A 10871-nucleotide genomic window follows, 5' to 3' on the forward strand; every position below is an offset into this window, starting at 1 on the left:
AACAACCCTTTAAAAGATCATTAGTACCTACAGGTCTAGTGATGGGGCACAGTTAGTTAAATTACAGCACCTCCACCCTGAGGTATCACATAACTGTTAAAAATGATGCTTATGAAGACTGTACAGCAACTAGGAAAAATGTTTATGGTATAATGCTGAGAAAAAAGCTGAATATAAAATTGCATCTACATTATGATTCAACTATTAAAAATATATATGGTGAGTCATGAGCTGACAAAGGATTTTTGAGTTTCTTCCAGATGCAAGAAGCAATCAGAGTCATGCAATTTGTATGCCAAAAATATTATAATTTGTGGGATATTTGATGGAAACTCTAGAGGGACAATGAGACAGATATTTAACAACTGGATTGTCCTGGGAAATCGGGTGGTATGGCTGCTGAAACGTTGAGCTGTATGTTGACACTTAATGACAGGAGAGAATAGGAGACTGGAAAGAGTTTAGTGTGTTAGCACGGTTGATTGGGGTGAGTCTCTCCAACATTTGATTTGACACTTTTATGCTGTTCATACAATACAGAAAGAAAAGCAGGCTCCCATTCACGCCTGGCTTTAATGCTGTGCAGCCCCTTTCCCTGTCCTTATCTCAGTCCCTGCCTGTTCTTTCTCCCCCGGGATGGATGCCGCCTCTTATCACTCTCCCACAGACTCCACCGCTGACCCTGAAGCCGTCCTGGCTGAAGCCTCATCCCGGCTCTACTCCCGGTTTGGATTCTCCAGCTGCACCCTGCAGGTCGAGCAGTACCAGCCGGAGATGGCCCAGTGCCTGCGCTGCCAGGAACCCCCCCAAGCCTGAGCCATGGCCCTGCCCTCACCCCACTGCCAGGCCGAGGCTCAGCCCCGGACTCTCAGCATCTGCTGCCCTGATCACAGAGACGGGACCGAGCCAGGTCCATACCCCTTCCTCTCTCCCTCCTACCACCTGCCAGTTTCCCCAGCCTCAGCCCCAGCCCCAGCCCCAGTGGGCAAGACCAAAGTGTGGCGGGGAGTGGGGTGGGAGTCAGGGGAATAGATGTGACTAGTTCAGGGGCGGGGACTCCCAGGCCTCAGTGTGGCAGGGTGTGTTGAAGGCCTGTGGTGCCATCTCCCCATGGTTCATGTGGAGCCACGAACATCCTTTCCCTGCAGTCCATTTGTCTGTGTGGCAGGCTGGCTGGCTGGGGGCATCTGCCTGTCTATGTGCTGTTGGTGTGCCTATGCCTGGGGGAGGTCAGTAGGGGCCCCCTCCCCACATGGCCCTCGCTCTGTCTATGCAGGGGCCCCAAAGCCCGCACTTTGTCCGTGTGTCTTAGCCCTGTGGTTTTGTCTCTGTGTGTGTGTGTGTGTGTGTGTGTTCTTGGTGCTGTGGCCTGTGTGTCTCTGTGCCTATGTGGCTGTGCTATGGTTTCTATGAGTCTGCTCCATCCATGTGTCTGTTTGGGGGTCTATCTCTCCATCCCTCTGTTGGTGCTGTGCCCTTGGCTATCCCTGAAAGAGGGAGGACTCCGCTGCAGCTCCACCAATAAACTTGTGTCTCACTGCATCTTTCAGCCTGTGTGCTGACTCCTCAGGAGGGGGAAATCAAATAGGTCATTTGAGAACAACAGAATCCCTCCTGTCCCTTCCCAGCCTCTGGAGTGACCTCCCACAGACCTCCTGTCCCTTCCCAGCCCCTCCACCCTCAGATGGAGGGTAAAAGCCACCAGTCTCTTTACTCCCCTTCCCCTGGCTCACAGCATGCCTGGGTCCTTGGCTCAGGGACAGTCCCATGTGCCCTGGGCTTGGTTGCAGGAGAATGCTGGAAGGTAAGGAGCCAAGGAATCCCTGGGAGTCAGTCGTTCTCAGAGGTCCCTGCATGCCAGTGGGCCTCAGGCTGGCTGGAGGGAGGCTGGGTCCCTTTGAGGGAGAATGGCTAGACCATAGCACTGATGTGGGCTTGGTTCTCAGGCCATCTAAGGTGTCCAGCGGTAGGGACCCCTCAACCCTGATAGCAGCCAACCCTGAGTCCAGGTTTAGGCTGTGAACACCAAGGACCTCTTTTACACCTATTCCCCCTTTGTCTTAAGAACTGCATATTTTGACACATTAAGTCTTAAAATCAGGCTCATTAAGGGATTGTTGATTTTCTCTTTAAAAAAAATCAAACTCAAGCTGGACATAGTGGCCTGTGCCTGTAATCTCAGCCCTTTGGAGGCTGAGGCAGGAGGATTGTTTGAGCCCAGGAGTTCAAGACCAGCCTGGGCAACCTAGGGAAACCCCTGTCTCTACAAATAATTTTAAAATTAGCTGGGTGTGGTGGTGCATACCTGTAGTCCCAGCTATTCAGGAGGCTGAGGCAGGAGGATTGCCTGAGCCCAGGAGGTCAAGGCGGCAGTCAGCCATGATCATGCCACTGCACTTCAGCCTGGGCAACAGAGCAAGACCTTGTCTCAAAAAAAAAAAAAAAAATCAAACTCACTGGGTTTGGTGGCTCATGTCTGTCATCCCAGCACTTTGAGAGGCTGAGGCAGGAGGATCGCTTGAGGCCAGGAGTTCAAGACCAGCCTGGTCAACATAGTGACACCCTGTCTCTACAAAAAAAATTAAAAATAAAAATAAATTAGCTACGTGTGGTGGTGTATGTCTGTGGTTCCAGCTACTCAGGAGGCTGAGGTGGGAGGATCACTTGAGCCCAGGAGGTTGAGGCTGCAATGAACTATGATCATGCAACTGCACTCCAGCCTGAGTGACAGAGCGAGACTCCATCAAAAAAAAAAAAAAAGAAAGAAAGAAAAATCAGCTAAGCAAGATGGCTCACGCCTGTAATTCCAGCACTTTGGGAGGCTGAGGCAGACAGATCACTTGACCCCAGGAGTTCAAGATCAGCCTGGGCAACATGGTGAAACCCTGTCTGTACAAGAAATACAAAAATTAGCTGGGCATGGTAGTGTATACCTGTAGTCCCAGTTACTTGAGAGGCTAAGTGGGGAGAATCACTTGAGCCCAGGTTGTCAAGGCTGCAGTGAGCCATGATTGTGCCACTGCACTCCAGTCTGGGCAACACAGTGAGACTGTGTCTCAAACATGGTCAAACCCTGTCTCTACTAAAAAATACAAAAATTTGGCCAGGCACAGTGGTTCATGCCTGTAATCCCAGCACTTCAGGAGGCCGAGGTGGGTGGATCACCTGAGGTCAGGAGTTCGAGACCAGCCTGACCAACATGGAGAAACCCCGTCTCTACTAAAAATACAAAATTAGCCGGGTGTGGTGGCACATGCCTGTAATCCCAGCTACTCAGGAGGCTGAGGCAGAAGAATTGCTTGAACCCAGGAGGCAGAGGTTGCGGTGAGCCGAGATTGCATCATTGCACTCCAGCCTGGGCAACAAGAGTGAAACTCTGTCTCAAAAAAAAAAAAAAAATTAGCTGGGCATGGTGGTGGGCACCTGTAATCCTGGCTACTCGGGAGGTTGAGGCAGGGAGAATCGCTTGAACCCGGGAGGCAGAGGTTGCAGTGAGCTGAGATTGCGCCACCGCACTCCAGCCTGGGCGACAGAGGGAGACTCTGTCTTAAAAAAAAAAAAAAAAATTAGACTCTGTGCTTTGATTTTAGATCTAGTGCTTCAGGCCTTCCCACCATGTTGATAAAATCCCAGCCCAAAGCAAGGACATTGAGCATTTTCAGTAGCCCATGCATATTTCTGTGAGCCTTCCTCATAATAGAAATATCTTTATTATCAGATTATTTTTATTATAAAAGCAATATATACTTGTTTTAAGGGTACAACAAAGGAAAAGTATATAAAGTAGAAAGTGAATGTTGCCCCTGTAATCTTACTTTCCGAGAAAACTGCTAATCCTAGTATGGGGTCAGTATTTCTACATAATAATAAAAATGGGGTCATCTTATAGGTGAGATCGTGTTACCTGTGTTTATGACTCAACCATGCAGCCTAGATTCATCTTTCCATGTCAAGACCATAGATTTCATTCCTTTTTAAAGGTGAGGCTTTTGGACTCATCAGAGGTAGCCCCCTCCCTGATGTCCAGCTGGGAGCCTTAGCCCAGGCTGGGTGAGACGCCACTGCCCACGTCAGGGCGTGGGAGGCTGGCGAAGCGAAGGGCTGGCAGTCCATCACGCCCGGCGGCAAGGCCGCCCCAGCTGCTCGCCATGCTTTGCTGGTTCCTGATACTTTCTCATTTTACGTCTCATTGATTATAGGCCCCAAGTGACAGGATGGGGGTGGGGAAGAGTGAGGAAATCGAGGAGAGGGAAGGAAGGTGGGGAAGAGGAGGACTTGATTTTCACCCTATGAAATGCTTTAAGCCACAGCCTGTCCTATCTGTGCGATGCCGGGTCCCTTTGCAGGGGAATGCTCAGGGCAGGTGAATGCCTCACCAAGCATCCAGTCCATCTTCTGCCCATAGAAGGAGGAGACTCAGGGAGGGAAGGAGACTCAGGGAGGGAAAAAGACTTCCCCAGGGTCAGCCAGCACATGCCCAGGCTCTCATTCCCACTCCAGGCCCCTTTGAAGCTCTTGCCTAGTTGAGTTTCTCAGCAAACCTTTCCTCAGCTCCTCCAGCAGCCTGCTGCCGCTGGCACTCCCGTCCTGGGGCTCTGGGGTCAGACCCTCTGGTTCTGCTCTGCCTTTACTATTATTCTAGTCACAGTTAACCTCTCTGCGTCTCAGCTTTCTCAATTATAAAATAGTGATTACATGATATCATGGGTGTGAATGTGCCTGGTATATAGAAGGTGTATATAAGAGTTAGCTTTTGGGTTGAACCGAGGATGCAGGGGAGAGATTTCAGGAGAAGAGAGTGGCCCGGCACCCTGACAGCAGGGACAGGAAGCAGCAGTCATTGAGCTTATTATGTGCAAGGCACTGTGGTGCAGACAGTATCCTGTGCACCTGACAGACGGAGAAGCAGGCTCACCTGCCCATGGTCGTGCAGCTGGTTCCACTCGGTTCTGAGTTCTGGCCCCTGGACGTCCCCAGCCCTTTCTCTATGCCATCATGCCTTTCCACTCACCTTCGGGCATCGGGAGGATGAGGAGACAGGTCTCTGGAGCATTCTCCCACCTTCACACTGGGCCACCATCCCCGGGAGCCCAGGAAATCCTTATCTGCAGAGCTGCCTGCACTCCTCCATTATCCTCCTATCCCCCTTCTCCACTCGCTTATCCAGAAGTCCCTTTCCCCTGGGTGCCCTTCCTTGATGATAGATGGAGGAGGGAGAGTCGAGGGGAAGGGACTGGGCCTGGGAGGGGTGAGGGGAAGGCAGGGGAGAGCAACGCAGGTGGGGGAGGGCCCATCCCTCAGCCCAGCCCCAGCTCTTTACACAGCTGATTAACTAGGGGAGGGGTGGGCTTTCGGGTCAGAGAGGAACCAGAGAAGAGGGACAGCCAGGAAAGGGGTGAAATGGAGAGTGGAGGGAGAGAGAGGCAGGCCGGGTTTCCCTGCTGAGAGCTGCAGGGCTATTCAAAGGAGAAACTGGAGATCAAACGGCCAGAATGCAGGGTGCGGACCTGAGAGGCTTCGTGCTGCAGTGACTGGGCGGAGGAGCATGGGCACATGGGCAGGTCCTGCCCTTCTCCCAAGGCTGCCCACCTGGGGGTGGCCCAGGGTGAGTCCTGCACCACGTTTAAGAGGCGAAGGCCAAGGCCCAGGGCCCAGCCGGCAGGGTCAAGAGGAAGCCCGGGTGATAAGCACCACCCTCCAGCAGCCCTCCCGCCCGGTCAGGGCCCCGGTGCGGCCGGCTTAAAGGAGGCATTTGGCCCTCCCGCTTCCTAGAGCCCGGCTGGCTGGGGAGCAGCGCCCCCCACTGGGGCATGCGCCACCGCAGCGGCAGAGGCAGCCGGAAGTCTTTGCAGGGAGTCTCAGGACTGGGGTCAGGACGGGAAGACCCTTTTCCCCTCCGCCAGGCAGAGACCCTCACTGTGGAGAACTGTAGTCAGGGTGTTCCTTTTATAGTTGGAGTACTCTTCTCTCTTAACTCTCCAACCTCCCTTCCCCCAACTCTGGCAGTTCCCAGGGCCTCCCTGTCCCTGGCTTAAGTCCCAGGGACACCTCGTCAGTACCTGGTCAGTACCTTCCAAGGGGTGCTTGGAGGGGCAGTTCCCAGGCCCCAACAGGGCAAAGCCTGAGGCCCCAGATGCAGCTGTGTGGGGGCTTTTTCCTTTTTTGAGATGGGGTCTTGCTATGCTGCCCAGGCTAGCCTCAAACTCCTGGGCTCAAGCAATCCTCCTGCCTCGGCTTCCTGAGCAGCTGGGACTCCACGTGTATACCACCACACCCCCAGATGCAGCTGTGATCACCAGCAATCCCATACACAAAGCAGGCCCTGTTTCCTTAACTGGCAAGAGAAAGAACGTGGGGAGAGTGGGTAGGCAGGAAGGCCTGGGTTGCCAGAGCCTGTGCCTCCCTCCTTCAGCCCTGGTCCTAGCCTCTCTCTGCTCTTGCCATTCCCCGTGCGGTACCCCAGACCCCCTCATCTGCTCTCTGGCTACAGCATCCTGGAGACAGGAAGAAGCCCAGACCTGGAGAAGCTCACTCAGAGGACATGACCCAAACAGCCTTAACCTCCGATTCCATTCTTTTGTTTGCTTTGGCTCAACAACGATGGCTATAAATTTTTAAAGGACTGTAGCCAAAAGCCTGGGGAGAAATAGAAGGGAACTGAACCCAGAATATTAAAAAGATAAGAAAGCTTACCAAAATAAGCAGGGTTCAGACCCTACAACAACAAACTTGCTTTTTCCTGACCACGGAGTCTGCCCAAGCATGGCCTCCCTGCTTTCCCCCATCCTGCTGGACCAGGACGTGGTCACACAGGACTGCTGGGAGACACAGTAAAACGGTGAGTGGCCTACTGACTGCACACTCCTTGAAGGAAGGCATGCTCCCCCAGCACTTAGCTCACAGCCAGACACCAAGTACATGCTCAGTATGACTGCTGGTGATGGAAGGAATGGGTGGAAGGATGGTGAACAGATAAACGTCAGGCCAATGCAAAGTCCATAAAATATCCTCTAATCCCCAGCTCCTATCAATGGGCCAACAAGCAGGTTTCATACATGCTGATTCCCAAGGTATAAATCTGTATCTGATGGTAGCATTTGATGGTAGCAATTCAGGTGCTCTCAAGCAGGCAGTCACTTCTATTTCTTTCTTTTTTTTTTTTTTGAGATGGAGTCTCGCTCTGTCGCCCAGGCTGGCGTGCAGTGGCGTGATCTTGGCTCACTGCAAGCTCCGCCTCCCGGATTCACACCATTCTCCTGCCTCAGCCTCCTGAGTAGCTGGGACTACAGGTGCCTGCCACCACACCCGGCTAATTTTTTTTGCATTTTTAGTAGAGATGGGGTTTCACTGTGTTAGCCAGGATGGTCTCGATCCCCTGACCTCGTGATCCGCCCGCCTCGGCCTCCCAAAGTGCTGGGATTACAGGCGTGAGCCACCGCGCCCGGCCAGCTCATTTTTATTTCTTGGGTCCTCCAGGGAGTGCAAGCCCTTCCACGCCCCTGCCCTGGACATGGCTTCCCTCAGCCCCACCACAAATTCAGTGTTTAGCTTCCCCTTGAGTCCTGCTTGTGACTCTATTAATCTCCTGCGGATTCATCACAGCTTCCCTGACCTTCTCTAAAGCCTTTGAGCTCCCAATCTCAACACCCATTTTTTTCCTTGCCACTTGGTAAATGACCTCAGCTTCTAAACCAGTCCCTCAGTAACCTTGTGAAACCTGGTTACCACCACAAAGCATCAGCCTAACAACTATTGTGACAAGGTCCTTGCCTCAAATTTCCTTCTCTTTGGCCTGCTACGGGATTTGAATCTGCCAATACGTCTCCCGTCCCTCACACACTTGGAATTCTGGGCCTCTTGAGGGCTTTCTCCTGAGTTCTCCTGCGGCCCTTGCTGAAATTGAGGCTTGCCGCTATTCTCTTGGTGAACAAATATGCATATTTTAAAAGCTTCAATTACCTTTATGTTGATGCTTCAGTCAACACATTTACTGAGCACCTACTATGTGCTCAACCCTGTTCTGGTGTTTGGGATACATCAGTGAGTAAAGTCCCTGCTCCCATGGCACTTGTGTTGTCACTTATAAATGCCACCTGTCTCTATTGTGCTTGCTCCAACTCCCCAGCTCCATTACCTCCATGACATCTCCATATAGATGGCCCACGGCAGCTAGGTATCATGCCCAAATGGAATCAGCCCTCCCCTACCCCAAACTGGCTATCTGGTCTACCTTCATCAGTCTTCTTTCTTCCAGTCTTGAGGTCCCACACTGTGCAGTCATTCTTCACTCTCCTCTCTCCTCAGTGTTATAATATCTATTCCTATCTCTGAATCCAGAACCTCTTCACCCATGATCTGTGTTTACTGCAACAACTTCCTAATTGGCGTCCTGATGGTGAAATGGCTCCTTTCCCTCTTCTAGGCACTGTTGCCAGATGAGTCTTCCATAAGCACTCATCCCATCCTGGCCCTCATTCTCTGCTCCTCTCCTCCACCAGCCAATGCCCCCTCATTGTCCCTGGGGATATTACTGCAGAACTACAGACACTTTGCAATTTTACACTGGGAATTGCCAACTACCCTTTTAAAGCCTATAGGTGGGTTGGGCATGGTGGCTCATGGCTGTAATCCCAGCACTTTAGGAGGCTGATGCAGGAGGATCACTTGAGCCCAGGAATAGACCAGCCTGGCCAGGCGCGGTGGCTCATGCTTGTAATCCCAGCACTTTGGGAAGCTGAGGCGGGCGGATCACGAGGTCAGGAGATCGAGACCACGGTGAAACCCCATCTCTACTAAAAATACAAAAAATTAGCCGGGCGTGGTGGCAGGCGCCTGTAGTCCCAGCTACTCGGAGAGGCTGAGGCAGGAGAATGGCGTGAACCCGGGAGGCGGAGCTTGCGGTGAGCCGAGATCGCGCCACTGCACTCCAGCCTGGGCAACAGAGCAAGACTCCATCTCAAAAAAAAAAAAAAAAAAGTAATAGACCAGCCTGGGCAACATGGCGAATCCCCATCTCTATAAAACAAAACAAGAACAAAAATTAGCCAGGTGTGGTGGCATGTGCCTGTGGTCCCAGCTATTCTGGAGGCTGAGTGGGGAGGATAACTTGACTCCAGGAGTTTGAGACCAGCCTGGACGACATGGCAAAACCCCATCTCTATAAAAAAAACACAAAAAATTAGCTGGGCATGGTGGTATGGCCATGGTGGTCCCACCTCCTTGGGAGGCTTAAGTGGGAGGATCACTTGAGCCCATGAGGTCAAGGCTGCAGTGAGCTGAGATCGTGCCACTGCACTCCAGCCTGGGTGACAGAATGAGACCCTGTCTCAAAAACAAAATTTTAGTATAAAAAATAAAAGCCCACAGGCATACTGACTTGCCATGGTTGCAGGTAGTTAGTTGTAAGGGCCAGGACTAGAGTGCAGCTGACAAAGCTCCAGGTGGACTACCTATGTTGAGGGGGATGTCTCCTTCACTAGGGTGGACAGTGAAGAGGTGGGAGAAAATGGCTGTAATAGCAACCCAACGTTAGCCAGACTTCTTTCAAGGTGGGGGATAGAGTCAAAGGATTCATCCAAGTGTCAAAGGGATGTATCTGTAAAGCGCTTAGAACAGTGCTTGGCATATAAATGTTTCTTATAGAAGAAATAGATGAAACCTCCTAAGTACCTCAGGAAGCAAACTAACTTTTTATGCTTCATGACAATTACATGGCAGATATGAAGTTGTTTCTCAGTGGATGTGGAACAGGCCCAAAGGTATTGTATTAAAGGGCTAATTTTGGCTGGGTGCGGTGGCTCATGCCTGTAATCCTAGCACTTTGGGAGGCTGAGGCAGGCAGATCACTTGAGGTCAGGAGTTCAACACCAGCCTAGCCAACATGGCAAAACCCCATCTCTACTAAAAATACAAAAAGTTAGCTGGGTGTGGTAGCACATGTCTGTAGTCCCAGTTACTCGGGAGACTGAGGCAGGAGAATCACTTGAACCTGGGAGGCGGAGGTTGCAGTGAGCCAAGATTGCACCACTGCACTCCAGCCTGGGCAACAGAGCGAGATGCCATCTCAAAACGATAAAAATTTTAAAAAATAAAGGGCTAATTTTGGTTTTTGCTGCTAAGTTTTTTCATTTTGTTTCCCAATATAATGAGATCTACTTTCTGGTCATACGGGAAAAAACTTTATTCAACTCAGAGCTGAGCTATGATTAGGAGAGCCAAAGAAAGGCTCAGGACAGGAACATCTCCCACTACTTAGCAACTAAGTAAAATGCGTCCGCTACTTGGCAGAAAACACTGCTTCTACTTGAGGGTGAGGCTATCCAAGTTCTGTGGAAATCTGTGTGTGAGTCCCAAGTACTCATGAGTACAATTGGGAAAATAATCTCTGACTTGTTCTAAGAGTTTAAGCAAGGAAATGGAGTCTCTAGAAAGAAAAAGAAGAGTTCTGGAAATGACACTCTATTTTCCAACCAATAAAGTCCTCCAGGTACCTGAGGGAGACCTTGTCAGGCAGGAATCTGGGTTTGGAAAGACTGGAAAGGGTTAACATTAGCAGGACTGGAGGCCTCCACACTCTAGGACTTAGCATTATACTTAATACCCTCCTTCACATAGTACCTGTGGTTGTAAATTAATATTTCTGTTGGAATTGACATCCAAGCCCCCTGGTCTGGTTCGTCAGACTCTCAACCCTCACAATACTCAGTAGGAATCTCCTGCTGCGTTCAGTGTCTCCTCACTGTACCGCAGACACAATTTCCATTCCTCTCGAACTGTACTGTAAAGGAGACTCTTCGTCCTTCCTCACGACACAGCTCACACCCCACGGCACAGGGTTCTCCGACTCCGTATCTGTGCTGACCTCTTCTGAA

The 10871-nt window shown here is 51.2% G+C and overlaps 1 protein-coding gene across 2 annotated transcripts in view; it reads left to right on the top strand.

Annotated features, from left to right (window-relative positions):
- The window catches only part of SLC30A3 (solute carrier family 30 member 3), a 20800-nt gene extending 19258 nt beyond the window's left edge, over window positions 1–1542 (top strand). For both annotated transcript variants that reach the window (XM_003827101.6, XM_003827100.5), the window contains one exon: window positions 668–1542. In XM_003827101.6, the coding sequence (XP_003827149.1) occupies window positions 668–816 (149 nt within the window). In that variant the 3' untranslated portion in view covers window positions 817–1542. The remainder of the gene's footprint in view (window positions 1–667) is intronic.
- The last annotated feature ends 9329 nt before the right edge of the window (window positions 1543–10871 follow it).

Source organism: Pan paniscus, chromosome 12, assembly GCF_029289425.2.
Source record: "Pan paniscus chromosome 12, NHGRI_mPanPan1-v2.0_pri, whole genome shotgun sequence".
Lineage (NCBI taxonomy): Eukaryota > Metazoa > Chordata > Mammalia > Primates > Hominidae > Pan > Pan paniscus.